We start from the raw sequence: 26,412 nt of genomic DNA on the forward strand, positions 1-26,412 counted from the left end.
CGACCAGAACTTCAGCTTCATTGTGGATCCTCTCAGCACACAGCCGGTGAGTCCCATAAATCTGTTCCTGCTACTGTTTTAAACACAGAAAAAAAGAATAAAGAATAAAATACTCGCGGGGTCAGATCATACGCTGCCGCATTAGTGTCTTCTACCCCAAATACAGCTCGGACTCAAATACAGCTTCAGAACAGATATGAAGTTTTGAGTAATATGGGTGAAGAATCCCCAAATGCAGTCATACAGAGATCGCATGATTCAGCAACTAATTCTGCATGGAACAGAGGCTCAAGGCCGACTAGACACCGGCATTCTGCTCCGATCACACCGGAGATAAGAACACTAGTCGTAGGAGATTCAATAATCAAGAATTTCAGGAGCAGATCTACAATGACATACTGCTTTCCTCATGCAACAGTTTCTGATGTAAACAAAGAACTTGAGGAAATTCTGAAAAAGCACAATACTGCAAAACGGATTATCATCCATGTGGGGAAGAATGATATTCGGAAGGAACAGTCAGAACTGCTCAAGAAAGATTTCTGTGAGCTCTTGGAAACAGTTGAAAGATTGAAGGTTCAGCCATTCATAAGTGGACCACTCCCTGCAAGAGGGACAAAAATGTTTTCACGGCTTCAATTTCAATCTCTTCTGGAACCAAAGACAGCTGTTTACATCAGACGGCCTTCATCCAAACAAACTTGGTGCAAAGGTGCTAAAGGTCAATACTTTTTTCTACCTCAATCATCCATCAGCTGTGTATGCCACTGAACTGAATTGCAAACACACACCTAGCAAATGTCCGGATGACCACAAGACCTCAAATCAGCTCCTGAGTGGACTTGTGGCTGACGAATCACCCAAGGACAGTGATAATGCCACGCAGTCAAAACACCCAATGTTGATAGAGACACTATCAGTTGCCCTCTGTTCAACACAGGCAGACTGTGACGCATCAGAACAGCATCAAGTCTCGTCACTCAAAAATAATCCTCAGGAAAACATATTTCTGCAGACAGAATCTCCAGATGCACAGCCTCTGTCACCGGACACGTTCTCATTGTCACAATGTTCACCACTCTTGGGTTTTTCAAAAAAGATAGAGGAACTGGTGTATGCTGGAACTAAACTTTCACACTCCATTGCCGCAAGCCCCCATTACCAACCAAAAAGCGGCCTGCTCCACAACCACCTATGAGCCCATCTGAAAGAGCCCTCCGATTTTTGCCACACCGCCAGGGCTCAAACACCAACGCCCCATCTTCAGCTGGTGAACACAAGAGCTCTCTGTGATGTGTGTCGGGGGCCTGCTTAGATAACAGTGTCTTTATCAAATGTTTTCAGAGCAAGCAGGAACCCAGTGTGTCTGTAGCTTTCTCTAAGCAGATATGTGTTGTGTTAAGTGACAGAAAACCAAAGACTTCATCAGGCTGTATAGCAAATCATTCAAATCTGGTGTCTATTAAATGTAGATCTGAGACTTCTCTAGAAAAAACAGCTAAAACCGTTAAGTTAGCACTTTTAAACATTCGATCACTCAACAATAAGTCACTTTTAGTCAATGATTTTATCAACACAAATTGCCTTGATTTTATGATTTAAATGAAACTTGGCTACATGACAGTTGTAGCGCAGCAGTTCTGAATGAAGCAGCTCCTTTAAACTTTGACTTTTTGAGTGTTTGCAGAGCTAATAGGAGAGGTGGAGGTATCGCTGCCCTATTAAAAAAATGTCTACGAGTGTAAACAAGTGTCATTTGGTGACTATTTGTCCTTTGAATATCTGAGTATAGCACTGAAAGGTGCTCCACGTATCTTACTGACCATTATCTACAGACCTCCAAAATATTCTCCAGCTTTTATTGAGGATTTTACAGAGCTGTTATCAATAGTAACCTCTGAATTTGATTATTTTAGTATTGCTGGGGATTTTAATATAAACACTGCTAGACAAACTTTCTTTTCAAGCCTTATAAACAGCAACTTAAATAATGCTCGCACACTATTTGTAACAATAGAGAGACTCACAACCCCCCCCCCCTCCCCCCAGTTGGATTCCAAGTGAACTACTCTCTGAAAGCAAATGTAATGAGTTTGCTCTTTTCTTTACTGATAAGATCAATAATATCAGAAAGGAAATCAGCTTATCCAATCAGCCAAGCTGTGTCAAAATCAAACTAGCTCAACCACAACTTAAGAAATCAGACATTATGTCTGATTTTATGGCAATTAATGGTAAAATCTTAGAAGAGATTGTGCAAATATGAAAACATCAACCTGCAGTCTTGTTAACCTGTTTAGAAATGGATCTTCTAAAAGTGGTAAATGCTTCAATTCTTTCAGCAATTTTTCCAAACTCACTTAAAACTGCAGTTGTTAAACCCCTCTTGAAGAAGAGCAACCTGGATAACACCCTATTGAGCAATTACAGGCCAATCTCAAATCTCCCTTTCATTGGTAAAATCATTAAAAAGTTGTTTTTAACCAGGTTAACAAGTTCTTAAACTTCAGGGGGTGTTTACACAATTTTCAATCTGGTTTCAGAGCACATCACAGTACAGAGAGCGCCCTTATAAAGATAATCAATGATATACACCTATATACAGATTCAGGTAAAATAACAGTGCTGGTACTGCTCGATCTCAGTGCTGCATTTGACACTGTCGATCACAGCATACTTCTGGATAGGCTGGAAAACTGGGTTGGGCTATCTGGCACGGTCTCTATTCCAAATCTCCTACCACAGCTATGCTGATGACACTCAGATCTACCTAGCCTTACTGCCTAATGACTACAGCCCCATTGACACCCTCTGCCAATGCATTGATGAAATTAACAGTTAGATGTGCCAAAACTTTCTTCAATTAAACAAAGAGAAAACTGAAGTTATTGCGTTTGGGAGAAGAGATGAGATTCTCAAGGAAAATGCGTATTTTGGCTCTAAAGGTCAAGCAACAAAAAATAAATTCAAGAATCTTGGTGTGACTCTGGAGTCAGATCTGAGTTTCAACAGTCATGTCAAAGCAGTCAGTAAATCAGCATACTATCATCTCAAAAACATAGCAAGAATCAGATGCTTTGTTTTTAGTTTAAGATTTAGAAAAACTTGTTTATGCTTTTATCAGCAGCAGGGTGGATTATTGTAATGGACTCCTCACTGGTCTTCCTAAAAAGACAGTCAGACAGTTGCAGCTCATCCAGAATGCTGCAGCCAGAATTCTGACCAGAACCAGAAAATCAGAGCACATCACATCTGTCCTCAGGTCTTTACACTGGCTGCCAGTTACATTCAGAATAGATTTGAAGTATTATTACTGGTCTATAAATCACTAAATGGCCTAGGACCTAAATACATTACAGATATGCTCACTGAATATAAACCCTGCAGATCACTCAGATCTTTAGGATCATATAAACTAGAAGTTCCAAGAGTTCAGTCAAAGCAGGGTGAATCGGCTTTTAGCCACTACGCCCCTCGCTGCTGGAATCAACTTCCAGAAATGATCAGATGTGCTCCAACATTAGGCACATTCAAATCAAGACTGAAAACACATCTGTTTAGCTGTGCCTTTACTGAATGAGCACTGTGCTGCGTCCGACAGATTGCACTATTATGTTTTTCTCTTCTTCATTCTTTTATATCACATTTTACCTGTTTTTGTGTTTTTTTTACTCATTTTTATTATTTGTTTTTATTTTACTTGTTTCTTTTATTCTTGTTTATATAAAGCACTTTGAATTGCCACTGTGTATGAAATGTGCTATATAAATGTATGAAATGTGCTATATAAATAAACTTGCCTTGCCTTGCCTTGCCTTCAAGAATGACCTTTTCATGTAGCAATAATCTATAGGGGGTCGCACACTGAACCCAGAAGAAATCCACATAAACACGGGAAGAATATGCAAACTCCACACAGACATATTTCCTGGCTCAGCCAGGATTCGAACCAGTAACCTATTTGTTATGAGGCAACAGTGTCTAACGCAAAGCAAGAAAAATAGTTTAATTGTGTAATATCTGTATTTATTCATTTTCTCATTTTCATGTTCTTACAGATTCTCTAAGTGGAGAGAAAATGATCATTGCATATGTCTTCTGAGACTCTTCATCAAAGCAGCAGAGGTTGAGACACAGACAGGGAAGCACATGCTGAAACTGTTATCCTCAGTCTGCACATACAGATCATTTCCACATGAAAAGTCTGACAAAATTAAACAAAGTAATTTCTTGCTGGGTCTTTGCTCACATGTGAAGAACTATGAGACCCAAATACGCAGGAGTATCCTTCCAGCATTACAGTCAGTTTTCCAGACTCCTGATGTCTGGATCATAGATCTCTCAGAGAGAAAGACCTCTGTCCTCCTGGAAGTGCTGAAACTACAAACAAAGAAGAAACCAGTAGAGCTGAGAGGATGTTCAGAGAAAAAGTGTGAAGTGAGGAGATTCCTCAAGTGTCTGCCCTTCATCTCACAACTCAGGTACTGAACTTTAGCATATTTGTTTATTTACATGTCAAGTAATATTGCTGAACTGTTTTAATCTCTATATGTAGGATATTTATGTATATTCTTTTTTAAATAATTATTTGTAATGTCAGTAATATCGGTGTGATGTCAGGGTTTCTATGCATTTTGGAAAACCTTGAAATTTACATGATTGTTTTACATTCATGGAAAGACACGGAATTTAATAGAAATGGTTAAATGTCCTGCAAATAATCTTTTCATTTATAAACTTTTTAAAACTTTTTGAATAAACTTTCGCATTTTAAAGTTTTATTTGAATTAATATTCTGTTAATAAACCTAGATGTAATGACAGCTGAGCTAGGCCATGACTCCTGCTGCACAAATTGAGTTATGATCCTCTGAGGTCTGTCTTGATTTCCCTCTTAATTCTTGTTATATTTTTGTTTCATGTCACGAACTTTCAGCAGCAGTTTTAACATGAAGTGACATGACATCTGATGTACAAATGCCACTGACACGTCACTGAGTGTAGGGACACTTCTGGTGGCATGTCCGGTTTTCACTATCATGTGGAACTCAATAGTGGCATGTGTAGTGGCATGTGTAGTGACCTGTGTCACTCAAGAATGCCGCACTGCATGTCACTGCAGTGACATCAACACCCGGCGAAGCTTAACGACACTAATCAACACTCGCAAAACCTTATTTAATCATTACGCAACTTTTAACATGATTTATTGTGTCGCAAGTTAGTTTTTATGCTATTTTAGTTTTTGTTTTTTTTGCTACAATATGGACATCTCTGTGTTTAATTAATTAATTAATTAGTTTTATTATTTAAATAATTAATTAATTTATTTTTATTTTAAGGTATTTAAAATAATATGCTATAAAGTTATATTAGAATAAAGTTATAATAAAATGCATGTTGTAAATACATAACATATAAGAATGTAAGATAATAGGTGTCATTTACTTAATCATTTAAAAATATTAAAGCAAAAAGAAACTTATAAACTTAATGTGCTTATAACATACTTATACTGACACCTACTGGCACGTCACAAGATCATTGACCTACTGACATTAGTGGGATGTGTCACTCACTAACAGTGGCATGTACTGACATTAGTGGCATGTAGGCCTAAATTATTTCTTAATTTAATTGTAGTGACACTTTAGATCTTTGTTGGTACAATACATGTCAGTGAATAGCTTGTATTATTTTGATGTATTTTATATAATTTACTTTAAAAAATGTAAATACATTTAGAACTGGTTAACACTTAAGCCAACATTTTTATTTTTTACACCTGCAATTTAAAAGCCGCTTTTAGACTAAACAGTTCTAAACTGCCACAGCCCAATTTAAAAACCATGATCTACATCTAATAGTTAACTTGTTAATTAAGTGGATTGTAAGCTTTCTGGTCTTTAAATGTCTATTTTTTTCACCATTTCTTTGCTTATTTTAACACTACAGTCTGTTGTGTTACACCGCAGACTATGAGTACACAGCATGTCTAAATTTCGGAACACATCATGCAGCATTTTGATTGGTTACTGAAAGAGAAACGTGTATATGACATGACCTGACATTGTTAAAATCAGATTTATGATATTATTGCACACACCTAACCGCTACAGCTTTAGCACAATAAAGCTTTTGCTCCATATCAATTAACATTCAGATGTTAGGCTACTATGGTAGCTTGTATTGGTAGTTTAATCTGCAACTAGTGTATTACTGTTTGTGACCAACTTTCATCATAAAATATCTGAAAAAATTTGATTTTGAATAGATTTTTTTTTAAAGAGTGGGAACCCTGTTTATTTATCAAAAATATACATAATTTTCTTTAAAGGGCACCTATTTGACCCCTTTTTTAATATTTAAGTTAAGTATTTTGTGTCTGTACAGTTTCAGCTCAAAACGCCCATCAGATTATTTATTATACTATTCAGAATTTTGGAATTATCTGCTCTGAACACACTGTAGCTGTTTTTGTGGCCTTTGCCTTTAATGCTAGTTCTCCCTGCCTACCGTTTCCAAATGCCTATCAAAGTGTGCCTCAGTTTCTGTCTCGGCTACATTAGGTAAACAGCACAGTGACAGACACAAAAAAGCAGATCTCTCGTAACGTTTGTGAGAAATACAACATTAAGAACTAGGGATGTCCCGATACAACATTTTAACTTCCGATACGATACCGATATTGCAGCCATCAGTCCAATACCGATATAAATCCGATATCAGCACAAATTATGAATACTTTTAATTTTACCTATTTTGTTGAGTCAAATGTATGAAAGGCTTGATCAAACTGGGAACAAGTCAGCAACAGTAAGTATGGAAAAAAACAGCCAGTTTATTAACTATTGGTTGCATAAATGCGAACCTTTTACATAAGGATATATAAAAAGAATTAAAGAATACATATTAAGACCCTGAAAAATATCTTAACTGAATAAACAAAAATACATTTTTAAAGTGCAAAATGCTAATTAAAGGTCACTTCAGTTGTTCATTTTTTACCACCAGCAAAGAGTAGAAACTGCTGAGAGCAGAAACATAAGAAAAAAAATTGTTAATTGAACAACTGCTAAAGGTTCAGTATCCAAAATTTCAATTTAACACACAGCTTTTTGATAAATTTTTGATCAAGTTGATCTGAAAAATATCTTTCACACTGGGAAGCAGAAATAAGTTATTGTTAAGTTAATAAAAATGTGCAGTATGGTTAGTACAAACATTTACATGATCAGAGCTATTTCATCTGTGTTTGTATCATAAGAAGATTATGGCTGTATAAATGTTCCCAAACATTTTTAATTTTATAATGATATATATTGCACATATTATATTTAACATAAAAATACTTGCAGAGGCTAGATTGAAACACACCTTTTTTCCACAGCACTTGAAATAATGTGACTTTTAAAAATAATTTTGTTTATCAAAATTCATTATGTTTGCACAGATTCCACCCTACTGCCCACATGGGAAAATTAAACAATGTAAATAACTGCAAACTGATGTGCAAAGCTGACACTGTTTATCAGAGCACTTTATCTTTTTGGGCTTTTTAAAGAAGAGTTAAACATGGGAATGTCTCTAATAAAATTTTCCTTCTGCCCCAAAAGTAATACCATTCTTTCTTTTAAACTGTAATGGTCATCAGCAGCAGAATGATTTCTTATTCTTATTTAACAGACAATAAAGACAACAAAACTGTTTAGCATTTTACATGACACTGTTCCTTTCAGAGTGTTGAAGTAAAAAAATGAAATAAAGAATAATAAATCCACTTTTGTTACTCCTACTATCCATGTGCACCACTGACAGCTCTCTAATCTTGGTGCTGCTGAGAGATTGAGATTGAAAGTTTGCGTATAAAATAATGTAGAAACGCAGCTAAAGAAAGCAGAATCCGGGACATGTTCGGCGATTTAGAAATCTTGGATGAATGCAATTTTTACGTCCCAAATAGAGGACATGTGCGGGAAAAAGATAATGTATTGTAGGTTTTTTTCCCCATGTGTCCTCGCACTCTTCTCAAAGCTAAAGTCAGAGCAGGTGTCCAGCGCGTCTCTGTGAGTCTGCTGCAGCAGCAGAGCCCGCGAGTCTGGCGGAGACTTTTCTCTCGCACACAGAACCGGGCCGCTGAGGTAAATTCTTATGTGTGGGAGGCGCTGGTGATGAATTAGGTATCACACTGGATGAACCACGATATGCCATGACCAAATTGAGGCTCGCACAATGTGTGCTACGTCGCCATTCTGTGCCTTATGTTGCTTAAGCAGCCTTATGCAAAACAATTTAAAGATCGCTTGACGTGAAGTGAATAAACCAGTAATGTTAGAGATGTGCCATTGTTACTAGCGTCAGCATGTGCTACCGTCACAATAGATTACTATCGTAATGCACCATAACTTAGTGTGAAGAGCATGTTAAATCTAAGAGACTTTGCTAGCAAGCAGTGTTGTGATCACGTGGGCTTTGCACGCTGTCTCTGGAGGCTGCTGGATAGAATAGCTGTAACGGAGTTTAGAGAGTATCGGACTGCTTATATCGGAGATTTTTAGCGCAGTCCGATATAGTTTTTTGGACTGATATCGGATGAATTTCCGATATCAATATCGGATCGGGACATCCCTAGTAAGAACTTCACCAATGATTATTTGATGTATTTGTTATAGAGTTCATGAGTCAATGAGAAAGATGAGTCACACGCAATGTCCTTACAAAGTTCATGCACACATACAGTGGACACACACAGGGCGCATTTAACCTTGCACTGTTTTTGCATGGCAAATTTGACGGGATACATGTTAATATCCAGTGCTGTAAGGATATCTGTTATGTTAATATACAAAATAAACCTGATTTAATGTCCACAAATGGATAGTGAAATGTTGTCTTTTATAATTGTACTGACACGTGGCTGTGGTGATAATTAAAGCTTAAGTAAATCGCTGTAATTCATTCAAACATGCGCTGTTGTAAAAACATTTTAAACTTGTAAAACTTATTCTTGATTATATTTGATGATTCTTGATGATCACAGAGAGCTCAACAGATTTTTTAATCCCAGTTGCTTTGCACACATCCTGTCTTGTTGATATGATTATACACGTTACTACAGAGACATGTTATTTCGTTGCTGTCAATCAGTTTGGTGGGTGGGGAAACTGCACTCTTACGTCATGTTTTATTTTATTGTCAGGTAATTTAAAAAAAGAAATGTATTGTGTTTATATCAGCCCAATTTGACTGTGGACACACTACCTACACCCAGTTCTATCCATTTGTAAGCAGCTTACAAATGGTGATTTTCATCATAGGTGCCCTTTAACTTTGGATGAAAGTAATAAGACTAAAGGTGGCATAAACACACAAATGCAATTTTTTTAGATTTGATTTTATTTACTCTTTCATATGTACAAGCACACTGGTATGATCAGAATGTTTAGAACGCACGTCATCAACTGCTAAATGCAAATATGACTTCTGATTTTGAGGTACGTGGTTCATCTCAATTTAGTTCAATTCTATAAACTTTGTCTATCCTACAGGGGTTAGAAAATTGTCTTTAGACAATGCCCTGGCTGATAAGACATAATGATGCTAAGCAAGCATCGCAATCCTCTGCCCCACCCCATCACAAACCCCCTCGCCCAAAATTCACACTTAGGCCCCGTTTACACCAACACGTCTTAGTTTTTAAATGGCATTTTAGAACGTAAACGATCCACTTCTACACTTCATCCAGCTATTCTAAACAGCCCTCCTTTTACACTATACCACAAAAAACAGACACAGACACACACACACACACACACACACATTTTATCATGCCCTCAGCAGTCAGAGGGTGCTTTGAGCACAAAACCCCAGTCGTGCAGCACGTCCTTTTCAGGATGGCGCTCCGACTGTGCGTTTCTAGGTGCGGGGTTTTCCTGGCTCCGGATGATGGACACGATAACTGCATTACATGTTTGGGGGTTCAGCATGTTAATGTGGTGCTCGGGGGCGGTTCATGTTGTCACTGCGATGCCATGACTGTCGCGCAGTTGAGAATGCAGCTAACTTTCGTGAGAGAGCGAGCCACCCTAGTCGCCTCCTGCTCTGCAGCGGGCGCTCGGGCAGATCTGAGGGTTTCAGCAGGAGATAATCTGCCACCTAAGGGCTTGCGGACCTCTCGCTCCTCCAAGCGCTCCATCCAAGCTTCAGGTACTGGAAGTGATCCGTCTAATTAGACGGTAGCTCTTACGCTCGCTGACACCGGAGACTAGATGTCCTCCGCGGCATCGGAGGGTGGACTTTCACTGTCCGACGATGATCCGGACCTGCTCGCCCCTTCTGGGCAAGCGAGCGCCGTCAAAACGGATCCTGAAGCGGACATGTTAGCCGTGCTTTCCCGGGCTGCTTTGGCCGTCGGGTTGGAGATGGTTCATCCCCCAGCCCCGCGACCGGACCGACTTAGATGGGTGTTACGTAGAGGACCAAAAGGCGAAGCCTTTGAAGCCTCTTGTCCCCTTCTTCCCGGAGGTGCACAGTAGGCTCACGCATGCTTGGAGGGCACCTATCTCTGCCCGTGCTGCGTCCGCCTCCGCCCTCACCACCCTTGATGGTGGATCTGCCAGGGAGTATGAGGTGATCCCGCCGATGGAGCACGCCATTGCGGTCAATCTCTGTCTGCGTAGCTCCCCTACTTGGCGCGGTCTGCCCCTTCTCCCGTCCAAAGCCTGTAGGTTATCTGCCACCCTCGGAGCTAGAGCTTACAAGGCTGCGGGCCAGGCTGCTTCCGCCTTGCACGCGATGGCCACCTACCAGCACTACCAAGCGCAGGCACTGGCCAAGCTGCACGAGGGTGGGTCTAACCCAGGCTTGTTACACAAGCTGCGCACCACGACCGACTATGCTCTCCGGACTACTTAGTCCACCGCGTGTGCGCTGGGGAAGACGATGTCCACACTTGTGGTGCAGGAATGCCACCTCTGGCTAAACCTGGCTGATATGCGCAATGTTTACAAAGTTCGCTTTCTTGACTCGCCCATATCCCAGGCTGGCCTGTTCGGCGACACCATCAGTGAATTCACCCAGGAGTTTAAGGTGGTGAAGGAGCGGTCGGATGCGATGGGCAATGTCATCTATCAACGGGACCATAAGCCCGCTCCGTCTACCGAGCCATCCACCTCTGCTGCTCCTCGTCCCTGAGACCGCGAAACGTCCCTGAGACAGGCCATCCGGAGAGGAGGAAATTTGCTCTTTCCCCGCTGAAGGGGGGGCCCCTATTCCAACGGTACTTTTCACTGCCACCAAAAATTCAGTAAAAGAGCACTTTTCTCCTTCCCCGGATGTGACAGCTCAAGCCCTGCCAGTCTGGGACGCGCCGCCTCTCAGCTCGCAGGGTCTACATGCTCCGCCAGCGGCTCATGGGCGCTGGGGGGACAGTCTCCTTTCTCCCAGCCCCCAAGCCCCCTCTCCTGAGTCAGGGTGCGGAGCCAGAGCGAATCGCTCTCTTCCAGCTCTTCTGTGGGACCCTCGCGCTCCCCGGATCAGCACACCCGCTCCGCGCTGCCCCACCACTGGTATGTCTGCGGTTGTTGCGATGACGCCATTAGCAAGGGCTCTGCCTGCCTGGTTAGCGTGGGCCAGCCCCTCGCGGTGGCTCATACGCACAATCAGACTAGGCTACTAGCTTCAGTTCTCGAAACAGCCTCCCAAGTTCACGGACGTGTATTTCACCAGGGTCAACCCCCTGTCCGCCCCGGTCTTGCGAGAGGAGATTGCTGCCCTGCTGGTTGAGCCAGTTCCTCCAGGCGAGATGGAGAGCGGGTTTTACAGCCCGTACTTCATCGTACCCAAAAAGATCGGTGGGTCACGGCCAATCCTAGATCTGCGCGTTTTGAACCGCTGTCTTCACAAGCTGCCGTTCAGAATGCTCACGCGGAAAAGAGCATCCTCCAATGCGTTTGTCCTCAGGATTGGTTTGCAGCCATAGACCTGAAGGACGCATATTTTCATGTCTCCATTCTTCTGCGTCACTGTCAGTTTCTGCAGTTTGTGTTCGAAGGTCGAGCGTGGCAATACAAGGTCCTCCCCTTCGGGCTCTCTCTGTCTCCGCGGGTCTTCACCAATCTCGCGGAGGGTGCCTTAGCGCCCCTTCGGCTCGCGGGCATCTGCATACTCAATTATCTTGACGACTGGCAAGACAAGGTGCTCCGGCATCTTCGCCTATTGGGGTTGCAGGTCAACCGAGAAAAGAGCAAACTCGCCCCGGTGCAGAGGATCTCCTTTCTCGGGATGGAGCTGGACTCGGTCACCATGGTAGCGTGCCTCTCCGGAGAGCACGCTCGCCTGTTGCTGAACTGTCTGAGGGAGCTCGACAGCAAAGTAGTGGTCCCACTGAAATACTTTCAGAGGCTCCTGGGGCATATGGCATCCGCTGCGGCTGTCACGCCGCTCGGACTGCTCCATATGAGACCACTTCAGCACTGGCTTCTAGATCGAGTTCCAAGACGCACATGGCATGCGGGCACACACTGAGTCTCGGTTACTGCACTGTGTCGCCGCACCCTCAGCCCTTGGAACAACCCCTCGTTCCCGAAGGCCGGTGTGCCTCTGGGACAGGCGTCCAGTCATGTTGTTGTCTCAACAGATGCTTCCAACAGGGGCTGGGGAGCCGTGTGTTGCGGGCATGCAGCTGTGGGCATGTGGAAAGGTGCCCAGCTGCATTGGCATATCAATCGCCTAGAGCTGTTGGCAGTGTTCTTCGCTCTCCACCGTTTTTTTCCAGTGTTGGAGCAGCAACACGTGCTGGTCAGGACAGACAGTACGGCGACGGCAGTGTATATCAACCACATGGGGGGTACGCACTCTCGCCGCATGTCTCAGCTCGCCCGCCGTCTGCTCCTCTGGAGTCACCAGTGGCTGAAGTCGCTGCGCGCCATTCACATCCCAGGTATGCTCAACCGTGCAGCCGATGCGCTCTCACGGCAGCAGATTCACTCTAGAGAATGGGGACTCCACCCCGAGTCTGTTCAGCTGATATGGGCGCGATTCTGGGAGGCCCAGATTGATCTGTTTGCCTCCCCCGAGAACGCTCATTGCCAGTTGTTTTATTCCCTGATCGAGGGCACTCTCGGCACGGATGCACTGGCCCACAGCTGGCCTCGGGGCACACGCAAGTATGCGTTTCCCCCAGTGAGCCTACTCGCGCAGCTATTGTGCAAGGTCAAGGAGGACGAGGAGCAGGTTCTGCTAGTTGCGCCCCTCTGGCCCAACCGGACCTGGATATCAGAGCTCTCCCTCCTCGCGACAGCCCTCCCCTGGCAGATCCCTTTGAGAGAGGACCTACTTTCTCAGGGACAGGGCACAATCTGGCACCCTCGCCCCGATCTCTGGAACCTCCACGTGTGGAAGACTTAGGTAACCTGCCATCTGTGGTGGTTGATACCATCACTCAGGCTAGAGCCCCCTCCACGAGGCGCGCCTATGCCCTGAATTGGAGTCTATTCACTGAATGGTGTGTCTTTTGCAGAGAAGACCTCCGAACTTGCCAGATCAGTGTTGTGCTCTCTTTCCTTCAAGAGAAGCTGGATAGCAGGCTGTCGCCCTCCACTCTCAAGGTTTACGTTGCCGCCATTTCCGCTTATCATGACGCGGTAGCTGGCGGCACCGTGGGAAAGCATAACCTCATCATTCGGTTCCTTAGAGGCACTAGGCGAATTAATCCAACTCGCCCCCCTCTCATGCCCTCTTGGGATCTCGCCCTCGTTCTCACGAGCCTGCGTTCAGATCCCTTCGAGAAACTCGACTCAGTATCTTTAAGATTTCTGTCCCTGAAGACAGCTCTGCTGGTTGCGTTGGCCTCCATTAAGAGGGTCGGGGACCTGGAGGCATTTTTGGTCAGTGATTCGTGCCTGGAATTCGGGCCAGATTTTTATCACGTTATCCTGAGACCCCGCCCGGGTTATGTGCCCAAGGTTCCTACCACTCACTTTAGAGATCAGGTAGTAACCCTGCAAGCGCTGCCCCCGGAGGAGACAAACCCAGCCCTTTCCTTACTCTGTCCAGTTCGCGCTCTGCGCATTTATGTGGACCGTACTCAGTACTTTAGATCCTCTGAGCAGCTCTTTGTCTGTTATGGCGGACGGCAGCAGGGAAGTGCCGTGACCAAACAAAGATTATCCCACTGGATTGTAGAGGCAATTTCTTGTGCTTATTTGAGCAGAGGTCAGCCGTGTCTCCCTGGAGTGCGTGCACACTCCACTCGGAGCATTGCATCCTCTTGGGCGCGTGCACACGGCGCCTCTTTAACAGACATTTGTAGAGCTGCGGGCTGGGCGACACCCAACACTTTTGCAAGGTTTTACAATCTGCGAGTGGAGCCGGTTTCCTCAAGGGTAGTAGGTAACCCTTGGTGATTGAGGAAACAACTCGGTGGGGTGTTGTGGGGTGTTGTAACACGCTTGCGGTGCCTTTTTTCCCTAACGTGCGCCTTCCTGTCTGTCTGTAAAGTTCCCCATTCGGTGAGCCCTGCAGATTCCTCCAAGGCCCTCAGCACTGACTCAGCGGAGGAGTCACTTGCTGGCCCACTACGTTAGGCCTGCCCGCTGGTCAGCCTGCGTTTTTTGGGTATAGGTGCCAGCTATGTGCGATCCCCTCTGGCGATCCCAAATGCTTATTCCGTCATTATGGCGTTTTCCGTGGCTCCCATACGTGGATTTTAACATCAAATCCACTTATAGCACTGAAGTTCCCCAACCGAAGGGGAACGTTCGAGGTTACAGAAGTAACCCTTCGTTCCCCCGAGGAGGGGAACGGAAGTGCTATACTCCGTCGTTATTATGACTGTCCCTTAGCTGTTAAAAAGTCTCTTCAGCTTAAAAAGGATGGCGCCATGTGTGCTTATATGCTGGCATAATTGTCAATGAAGCACACCTGCGCAAACTTACGCTGCCAATTCATTGTTTTCATTGGCCCGTTCAATACTCTTTCAGACAAGCGGCTTCTAAACCGAAACCTACCATACGTGGATTTTAACATCAAATCCACTTATAGCACTTCCGAACGAAGGGTTACTTCTGTAACCTCGAACGTTTCCTGGTATCAACAGTCTCATCCCTCCTGAAGAGTTCTCTATGAATTATTATGAAATCGACCAAGCTATTTCACTAATCAAAATAGCGGGTCGCGGCGCTTGAATGGCTAAAGTCGACATGACATCCGCCTTTAAAATCATGCCCATTCATCCTGATTTCTGGCACCTTTTCGGAATTCTCTGGCGAAAAAAATATAATTTTTCCGTCCGCCTAACCTTTGGTTGCAGAAGTAGCCCAAAAATTTTAGACACGCTATCGGAAGCAATATGCTGGATCCTTTCCAATAACTATGAGATCCCACACCTAATCCATCTACTAGATGATTTTCTAATCATCTCACCACCCAACGCTATCCCAGCCGCGCACCTCTTGACAGTTCAAAAGGTTTTCGCCGAACTCGGGATTCCCATAGCAGAAAAAAAAAAACGCCGGTCCAAGCACTTCAACCGAATTCTTGGGCATTAAATTAGACTCCAACAAATTCCAAGCGTTCCTACCAAAAGAGAAAATTGATCGAACGATCCTGGTAGCTTCCTCCTTATTAGACAGCCCCAACTGTTCTAAGTGCGAGCTATAATCAATTCTCGGCCACTTGAATTTCGCAATGCGCATAATTCGCCAAGGCCGATCGTTCATTTCTCATCTCTTAGTTCTCGCGTCCTCAGCTCACAGTCTAGAGGATCAAATATCCATCGATGACAGTAGCCTAAATGAACTCCATTTATGGATATTATTCCTCAAACAATGGAACAGTCTTTCCTTCTTTTACAGGGACCTAATATCCTCCTCAGCAGACATCAATTTATTCACCGATGCTGCCCCGTCAATCGGATTCAGAGGTTATTACCAAGGACGCTGGTTCGCGTCCACTTGGCCGCCCCAGCTGTTAGACTAGCCGCAACCACTTAAATCATCAGCGCTATTCGAACTTTATCCACTAGTCGTCGCTGCATCCCTATGGGGAATAGAATGGTCTGGTTCCTGCATTATAATTCACTGTAACAATGAAGCAACCGTTCACTGCATAAATAAAGGCTGTTCAAATTCAAGCATTAATTCCCCTACTTAGACGCGTTACTTGGATCTCAGCATGTGACCAATTTATTTTAACAGCAAAGCACATTCCTGGGTCCAAAAACCAAATTGCTGATTCTCACTCTCGTTTTGCTTTCCAGAAATTCAGACATTTGGCACCAGAGGCGGATCAGTTTCCAGTCCAAGTCCCTCCTTATTTAGAGCTGATATTCCCATAGATCGTCCTTTAAAAAACCTGCTTGGAGCCTCCCTCGAATATATCCTTCAGGCAGTGGTGCCTAGAACCCTGCAGTCATATCTAACAGCATGAAAAAGTTTTAAACCTTCCACGCATGTTATAATATACTGTTTCCTGATTTTTCCCTACTTACCATCTCATCTTACATATCCTACCTGACCATTATCAGAAAACTCCAGATCAATTCCATCAAAGGCTATTTGAGTGGAATTCAATTTTTCCACAAACTAATTTACATTTCCCCCGCACCTCACTTAATTCTCAATTCTCAATTCTCGCTAATTCTCAAACTGCTCTTTTATTGAAAGGCATACAAAGAACCCAGCCCACACGTCAAGACACACGACAACCTATAATGCTGAAAACACTCACTAAATGCATATCCACTCTTCGCAAAGGATACGAATCAATCCACACAGCACGTACACTCGATGCTATGTTTATTTTAGCTTTCTTCGGGTTTTTAAGGTGTTCAGAACTCACCGTTACATCTGGGTTCAACCCAAACATTCATCCCACTGTATCCGATCTAGTAACATTAAACAACCTTTTTCCTTTTTCCTTTTCATTAAGCAAAGCAAAACTGATCAAGCTAAAAGAGGCCATTACATCTACATTTTCAATCTTCAATCACCTATTCGTCCATACCAAACACTGCTAGCATTTTCACAAATCTGGAAATCACAAGCCTCTTCTTTAGCAGACCCTCTCTTCACAGACGATAGCAATCGCCCAGTCACTCGTTTTTGGTTTCAAAAGCATCTTAAATGTATCCTAATTAAGTCCGGCTTCCCAGCCGACAATTTCTTCAGCCATTCTTTAAGAATAGGCGCAGCTACCACCGCAGCACAAAATGGTCTATCAAAGCAACAGATCCAAACACTCGGACCCAGGCCTTTAAGTGCTACATTCAATCTGACCACTCTCACATTAGAAGAGCCCAACAAACTCTTATCAAAAAATCCCTCTAAGATAATTCAACACCCAATAGAGCCCATCACATCACATCTCACAACACATTTCGTCATTGACAATTCACAAGGCACTTTCTTCAAACACCCTTTGCATACTACCTTGATAATGCTAGTACAGCGTTCGCTCTAACTGGAGTCGCGCAACTTATTACACACACCTTATTATTAATATTAAGCATCACAGCTAATGCAACGACTGCCCCTAAGAGAGATGCACACTTTATTACACACCACCGCAAGCGCAGTGACCAATCATACAGGAGACACACACATTATTATTATGCACCACTGCTAGTCCAGTGACCGCTCCTACGGGAGACGTACACCTTATAATCACGCACCACTGCAAGCGCAGTGACAGCTCCCACGGGAGACGTACACCTCACTATCATGCACCATTGCAAGAGCAGTGACCTTTTCGACAGGAGACACACTTTTTATGCACCACTGCTAGTGCAGTGACTGCTCCTACGGGAGACGTACACCTCACAATTATGCACCACTGAAAGCTCAGTGACTGCTCCTTTGGGAGACGTACACCTTATAATTTTACACCACTGCAAGCACAGTGACCGCTCTTACGGGAGACGTACACCTTATAATTATGCATCACTGCAAGCGCAGTGACAGCTCCTACGGGAGACGTAAACCTTATAATTATGCACTACTGCAAGTGCAGTGACAGCTCCCATGGGAGACATACACTCCACTATCATGCACCATTGCAAGAGCAGTGACCACTCAGACTGGAGACACACACTTTTTATGCACCACTGCTAGTGCAGTGACCACTCCTACGGGAGACGTACACCTTACAATTATGCACCACTGCAAGCGCAGTGACAGCTCCTACAGGAGACATACAGCCCATTATCCTACACCACTGCAAGAACAGTGACCGCTTCTACAGGAGACGTACACCCCATAATTATGCACCACTGCAAGCGCAGTGACAGCTCCCATGGGGCACGTACACCTCACTATCATGCACCATTGCAAGAGCAGTGACCTTTTCGACAGGAGACACTCTTTTTATGCACCACTGCTAGTGCAGTGACTGCTCCTACGGGAGACGTACACCTCACAATTATGCACCACTGAAAGCTCAGTGACTGCTCCTTTGGGAGACGTACACCTCATAATTTTACACCACTGCAAGCACAGTGACCGCTCCTACGGGAGACGTACACCTTATAATTATGCATCACTGCAAGCGCAGTGACAGCTCCTGCGGGAGACGTACACCTTATAATTATGCACTATTGCAAGCGCAGTGACAGCTCCCACGGGAGACATACACTCCACTATCATGCACCATTGCAAGAGCAGTGACCACTCAGACTGGAGACACACACTTTTTATGCACCTCTGCTAGTGCAGTGACCACTTCTACGGGAGACGTACACCTTACAATTATGCACCACTGCAAGCGCAGTGACAGCTCCTACAGGAGACAAACACCCCATTATCCTGCACCACTGCAAGAACAGTGACCGCTCCTATGGGAGACGTACACCCCATAATTATGCACCACTGCAAGTGCTGTGACCGCTCCTACGGGAGACGTACACCCCATAATCATGCACCACTGCAAGTGCAGTGACAGCTCCCAAACGGAGACGTACACCTTAACATGCACCACTATCAACACAGCAACCGCTTCCTCCCGAAACACATACCTTACAACTCAACAGCACCCCTCCAAATCTTTAAGAGCAGCAAATTTTTGCACACTCGTCTGGCTGCTGTCCTGTAACCAAATAGCATTTTTTGGGGAGCGTTCTGGGGCCGGGCTAGATACTTTACTCGAATAAAAAATCCTCTTTGTTTCCTGATAAGGGGAATAACTCGAGTGTCTCCTCGAGCTCAGAGCCCTCCCCCCGGACAGCACGCCAAATATGCTTTATACTTAAACGAATGCAAGTGTGAACTCGTGAAGTGATGTTTTGTAAACAAATTTCGGGAGGAGCATGCGCAGAAGTTTCAGTATCGAATACGTCATTGACAATCATCCCATTATCAAATCAGTTCTTGAACAAACCCCTATATATACCAAAGCTGTCTTACCTGCAGCATCTCACAACTTTAGCACCTCTTCACCACCCCGTCACCTCACCTCTTGCATTAAATCCCCGGGGGGAGCGTTCTGGGGCCAGGCTAGATAGTTTGCTTGAATTCCAACTACTCTTTGTTTCCTGATAAGGGGAATAACTCGAGTTGGGGTGACTCCTCGAGCTCAGAGCCCTCCCCTGGACAGCATGCCAAATATGCTTTATACTTAAACGAATGCAAGTGTGAACTCGTGAAATGTCTTCTTGTACTTTGCCTTTTTTGCCAAAGGGACGTAATACCATCTGCCAGATGGAAGTAACAAAGGAACCATGTAAAGGTTTAACCATGCAATCAGCACCCTTGTTGAGTAGTCAGGGCACTGATGAGGGCTATAGCCATTTTAATGTCTGTCTTCTTTGCAAAATTCCAGTGCACTAAAAGTTTATTTGTGTGGATGTTAGTTTTATGCATGCTGAGTTGCCACAAATTGAGCAGTTTATTTTATTTTTTTTGTCAGGTTTTGGCACACAGGTGATAAAGAAAAAAGATTCCTGATGAATCTCATTTCTGCAGCAGTACACAATGACACAGATACAGGAACAAGTTTCTTAAATCTGCTGTTATCTGTGTGCAGTTATAAAAACTTCCCTTTTAATGAAGAGTGCAATGATTGTAATCAGACTAATTTCCTGCTGGATCTTTGCTCATATGTGAAGAACTATGAGACTCAAACAGGGAGGAGTTTCCTTCCAGCATTACAGTCAGTTTTCCAGATTCCTGATGTCTGGATCATAGATCTCTCACAGAGAAAGTCCTCCATCCTTCTGGAAGTGCTGAAACTCCAAAGAGAGAAGAAACCAGTAGAGCTGAGAGGATTTTCAGAGGAAGAGAGTGAAGTGAGGAGTTTCCTCCAGTGTCTGCGCTTCATCTCACAGCTCATGTAAGAGAATCTACAGCTACTTTGTTAATTTAATCTCCCGGGGCCCAAGCATTTATATTTATGACATATTAAAATATATACTTATGTATTAGGTGGATAATGGTATAATATAAAATCTTATAAATTTAGCTTGTTTAAGATGTTGCAAAATGTTAATGCTGGGCATTTAGGGCTTCAAAATTGCCCCCAATTTTTTAAAAGTAGTAAGTGACGAATTGCATGTTTTAAAATGCCAAACACATTCAGTTGGGATCAAGGTCAGTTGATGGGCAATTTGTGTGCAAAAAGTAACTATTTAATTGTTATTATTATTATTTTACTTACAATTAGAGCCTTATAAATATGTGTGTTGTTATTGCAGATTTATTCATAGTTCCGTCTTTTGAATGAGGCGTTAAGGTCCCGACTCCTTGTGGTCGTTAAAAACCCAAGGATGTCCTTTGAAATAGAGTAGGCCTATTTCTGCCCACTGGCCTCTGTACATCATTGCCTTTTAACGTACCCATTTCATAATTGGCTTCATCACTCTGTCTCCTCTCCACCAATCAACTGGTGTGTGGTGTGCGGTCTGGCGCAATATAGCTGCCGTCTTGTCATCTAGGTGGATGCTGCACACTAGTTGTAGATAAGGAGATACCCCCAATGTGCAAATCACTTTGAGTGTCTAGAAAAGCGCTATATACATGTAAGGAATTATTATTATTGTTTATTGAATGGGGCCTGATGTGTGTCAAAACTATAGATAAACTTGTTCCTTTAAGAATTATATTTTCAGGCAATGATAGTCTATGTTGTGTCTTATTTCTATATTAAATGTTCGTACAGTTATCAGTATTGGGTCATAAATTAATTTTTTTTGTAATTTCAAACCTAACAAGAAGCAAAAAAAATCAATTGTGTCATATCTTTAAGTTTTCTAATATTTGTATTTATTCATTTTCTCATTTTCATGTTACAGATTCTCTAATCAGAGTGAAAATGATCGAAGCAGATTTCTTGTGAGTCTCTTTATCAAAGCAGCAGAGTTTGAGACACAGTCTGGAGAGCAGATGCCGAAACTGTTATCCTCAGTCTGCATATACACATCATTTCCTTATGAAAAGACTGACATAACTAAACAGACTGATTTCCTGCTGGATCTTTACTCACATGTAAAGAACTATGAGACTCAAACTAGCAGGAGTCTCCTTCCAGCATTACAGTCAGTTTTCCAGTTCCCTGATGTCTGGATCATAGATCTCTCAAAGAGAAAGACCTCTGTCCTCATGGAAGTGCTGAATCTGCAAGCAAATAAGAAACCACTAGAGCTGAGAAGATGTTCAGAGAAAAAGAGTAAAGTGAGGAGATTGCTCCAGTGTCTGCCCTTCATCTCACAGCTCAGGTAAGACAATCTACTGCAACATCATTAAGCAGGGCTGAGCCTGGTCAGTACCTGGATGGGAGACCACACGGGTAAAAACAAGGTTAATGTTGGAAGTGGTGTTAGTGAGGCCAGCAGGGGGCGCTCAACCTGTGGTCTGTGTGAGTCTTAATGCTCCAGTAAAATGAAGGGGACACAATACTGACATATTACTGTCAGTGGGTCTTATCGGATAAGACGTGAAACCAAAGTTCTAACTTTCTGTGGTCATTAAAAATCACATGGCACTTCTCATAAAAAGTGGGAGTGTAACCCTGGCGTCCGGGCCAATTCCCTCCATTGGCCCTTACCCATCATGGCCTCCCAATCATCCCCATCCACCAAATTGCCTATATCACTGTGTCTTCCCTCCACCTATAGCTGGTGTGTGGTGAGTGCACTGGCGCCATTGTCCTGTGAGGTGGAGAGACATAGCCTAGTGGTTAGTGCATCGACACATAGCACTGAGGTGTTTATGGTGACCCGAGTTCAATTCCCAGCTTGAGGTCTTTTACCAATCATTTCCCTTTCACTTTGCTACTATTGTTTCCTGTCCATCTTCTTTGGCTCTCAGCGAAGGCGGTCGCTCTTCTTCCCGCTCCGTCCCATATCTCTCCTAGCTAGCACGTCTTGTCTCGTCTTATTCTATCTCTGAGGCTCTCCTTGTCCTGCTTTCCAAACGAAAAAGGAATTATGGATTTGATCAACTGGTCTCTGAATGCAATTGACACCATCTTCTCAACGAGATCGCTGGGCTCCGGGGAACCCAGCTGTCCTGCGGGGACGCTCGCAGCTGGATACGTGATGGACGGGTGGGAGAAGTGGAGAGTCCTCTGTCTAGCTGCTCTGTCTCTGGAGGATATTGAAGATATCTACCTATTCGGAACTTTGATAACAGGGTTTCTGCTGATGGGCTTATGCGGGGCCCTGGGATATCGGAAACTGATAAAAGCGGTCAGCGCAGCTCAAAACCCCACTAGGCTGGCCGGCTTGATTGAAACACTGATGGGTAGGGTCGCGAATCAGACTATGGTCCTTGACCGCAAACTGGAAACCATCGAGGTGAAGCTAGCGGCTCTGCAACAAATTTTGGCCAGATTGGGAGACGAGTGATGGACATTAAATATCTGTGAAATTGGCAGATATTGACCTAAAGTTGAAGTATCTTACTGTCTTTTTTTCGGCTCTCCTCTTACTCCTGCCAGACGGCCTTGGCTGGAAGTAAACAACTCCCTGGGATAAGCAAGATAAGCGGACGCTCTGAAATTCCTGCCCCTGTCAAGGACACCTGCGGGACTCTGGACTATGCAGGCTCACACACACACACACAAACATATCTACAGATAAACATTCACCACCGATCCCCATCCAAACGCCTTCGTGTGCTTTTACCCACGTGGAGCGTGGGCGGGGCTGTGACTTGCGCCGGAAATGGCTGCTGGACCAGTTGGCTGCCCGCACTCAATGGACTGTTTTCCATTACCCCTGTTCCCATCCCCTCTGTCTATGTTGTGTCTTGCCGGTGTGCTTATGCTAAGATAGGGCTTTCTCCCTTTTCTCACTTTGTCCTAATCAAGGGCAAGCTGAGGGGGTGTTTTTTAGCCTAACTGTCCAAATGTATCTTTCTTCGTTTCTAAATGCTACCTCCTAAGATCTGTCTCCCCTGAAAAGTTGTTTGTGATGTTTTGTGTATGGTCTGGGGGGTCCAATTTCGCTATACGAAAGTGTAGTGACAAATAAAGGCTTGATTGATTGATTCTCTACACTTTCCTGTCAGTTAAAATGGTGAAAACTCCTAAATAATAATAAATATTTTTTTTTATAAATATAAAATTTACTTATTTTGGGTAATGTTACGAATTCTAATCTTGCTTGGCTCCATAAGCCAGACCCGTAACAATAAATCATATTAAATTAAAATAAGTACAACTCTGAGGAGCCCACAGTCTCATCTCCCATTTAAAAGTAAAAACAACAACAAAGACGAATGACCAAGGAAATAACGTAAAGTCAAATTTATTTAACGTTTAAATTTCAAAAAGGAGACAATTAAAAGCTTACAGAGGTAAATGGCATATTAAAAAACAAAACTCAACATCTAACTAAAGTTTTTTACCCTCTTACCTGTACATGAAATGATACGAATAAAATAACATTCACTTACCTCCCTACTAACCACATAACATGAGAAAAATGTAATAAAACAAAAAGGCACCCTTCTCAGCACACGTGTCTCGGCATATATCTCAGTCAACACTCAGCATTCACTTTCAACAATTTAGCCGAGTAAATACAACACAGTTTCTACTACACAACACAAACAGCACAAGCCAGGAGAGAGGAGACTCTCTGAATGACGTTGCAGTCCGGTTTAAATAGTCTTTACCAACAAGCCGGCCTCCAAGTGCTGGCACCTGATACCCCGCACCTGTGAGGTAATGATGAAACCGATACGAGACAGGGGCGGAGAGAAAAGAGCCACAAGCAACACACACACACACACACAATAACAGACAAAAAAAAAACTCACTACTTTGGATATTTATGTATATTATTATTGTTATATTATTATTTAATTATTTAAAGAAAATGTGTAACATTTAAAATGTTGTAAAATGTTAATGCTGGGCATTAGGGTTGCTCACATTTGTTTTAACGTTGTAAATAAAGGCTTTTATTTTTTTTTTTTTTAACACGTTAAGTTTGGATTAGGTCAGTTGGTTGTAAATTTGTGTGTAAAAATAAAATATTTATTTATTTACTTACATTTAGAGCCAGTTGCATTTTCATCCTGAATTTATTGAATGGGGCCAGATGTGTGAGAACTATAGATAAACCTGAACTTTTGACATTTTCATTCAGTGCTAGTGTGTTGCATCTTATTTTATTGATTGTACAGTTATCAGTTGAGTTCTCAAATAATTTTCTACATTTCATATCCAGCAGGAAGCGAGAGCATTACTTCAATCATGTAGATTGGTATTTATTTATATTTCTCATTTCCATATTGTTACAGATTCTCTAAACCGAGTAAAAGTGTTCAAAGCAAATTTCTTCTGAGACTCTTCATTAATGCAGCAGAGACTGAGACACAGACAGGAGAGCAGATGTTGAAACTGTTATCCTCAGTCTGCACATACAGCTCTTTTCCTTATGAAAAAACTGACAGAATTAAACAGAGTGATTTCCTGCTGGATCTTTACTCACATGTGAAGAATTATGAGACTCAAACTAGCAGGAGTTTCCTCCCAGCATTACAGTCAGTTTTCCAGTCTCCTGATGTCTGGATCATAGATCTCTCAGACAAAAAGACCTCTGTCCTCCTGGAAGTGCTGAAACTCCAAACAAAGAAGAAACCAGTAGAGCTGAGAGGATTTTCAGAGGAAGAGAGTGAAGTGAGGAGTTTCCTCCAGTGTCTGCCCTTCATCTCACAGCTCAGGTAAGACAATCTACTGTACAGAACAGCTACAGAACAACTTGCTGTTGTTAATGTAACTTGACCAAGTTTTGGGTTCTTAATGTGTGTAGACCATCCGAAAGGGCTCTTCAGAAGCTGCTTGAGCACATCTTTGAATTTCAAAATGAAAAATCAACTCAACACTTCCTGCAGAGATTAAATGGAGATCTGACTTCCTGCTCCTTGACCTGGGAAGAGCTTCGTTATTTTTTGCAGCACAGAATTAAAAAAATCACTGTGGACCTCAGGAAGAGCAACATTCAGTGCAAAATGAGAGAAATTCTGCCACTTCTAAACAGGATTAAATTAAAAGGGTAAAGCACACGATTAATAAGTTGTTTTTTAAGAGCTGCATGTAAAAACTCTTTAAACATAGGTTTGAGTTGATTGACAAGATTGCTAAAGACATTTCATAAAATGTAAATTTTGATAATAATTTATTATTATTAATCATCATATTATTCAATAAATAATCATGTTATTTATTTCAAATAATGTGTCCTTTCAGTACTCGATAACTACAACACCAAAACTTTTTTTAACATACAGTGGTTACGGAAAGTATTCAGATCCTCTTAAATGTTTCACTCTTTGTTATATTTCAGCCATTTGCTAAAATTATGTAAATTCATGTTTTTCCTCATTGTGCAAACAGCACCCTATATTGACAGAAAAACACTTTTTTTAAGTCAGGGCGCTGACTGGGCCATTTAAGAACATTAACTGAGTTGTAGTGAAGCCACTTGTTCATTATTTTAGCTGTGTGCTTAGGGTCATTGTGTTGCTGGAAGGTAAATCTTTGGCCCAGTCTGAGGTCCTGAGCACTCTTTCATCCAGGATATCTCTGTACTTAGCCATGTTCATTTTCCCTCTATTGCAACCTTTGTCGTCCTTTCCCTGCAGCTGAAAAACAGTCCCACAGCATGATGCTGCCACCACCATGTGTCACTGTAGGGACTGTATTGGACAGGTGATGAGCAGTGCCTGGTTTTCTCCACACATACCACTTAGAATTAAGGCCAAAATGTTCTATCTTGGTCTCACCAGACCAGAGAATCTTATTTCAACATTTTGGAGTCCTTCAGGTGTTTTTTAATAAACTATGCGAGCATTCATGTGTCAGGCCACACTGCCATAAAGCCCTCACTGGTGGAGGGCTGCAGTCATGGTTAACTTTCTACAACTTTCTACCATCTCCCAACTGCATCTCTGGAGCTAAGTCACAGTGATCTTTG

The 26,412-nt window shown here is 43.0% G+C and overlaps 1 protein-coding gene across 1 annotated transcript in view; it reads left to right on the forward strand.

Annotated features, from left to right (window-relative positions):
- Positions 1 to 26,412, forward strand: part of LOC101884073 (uncharacterized) — a 67,645-nt gene that overhangs the window by 35,883 nt on the left and 5,350 nt on the right. Inside the window, exons 8-12 of the mRNA XM_068218778.2 lie at positions 4,059 to 4,481; positions 19,899 to 20,321; positions 21,280 to 21,702; positions 24,737 to 25,159; positions 25,249 to 25,491. Coding sequence (XP_068074879.1) covers positions 4,059 to 4,481; positions 19,899 to 20,321; positions 21,280 to 21,702; positions 24,737 to 25,159; positions 25,249 to 25,491 — 1,935 coding nt within the window. The remainder of the gene's footprint in view (positions 1 to 4,058; positions 4,482 to 19,898; positions 20,322 to 21,279; positions 21,703 to 24,736; positions 25,160 to 25,248; positions 25,492 to 26,412) is intronic.

The sequence above is a fragment of the Danio rerio genome, chromosome 3 (assembly GCF_049306965.1).
Source record: "Danio rerio strain Tuebingen ecotype United States chromosome 3, GRCz12tu, whole genome shotgun sequence".
Lineage (NCBI taxonomy): Eukaryota > Metazoa > Chordata > Actinopteri > Cypriniformes > Danionidae > Danio > Danio rerio.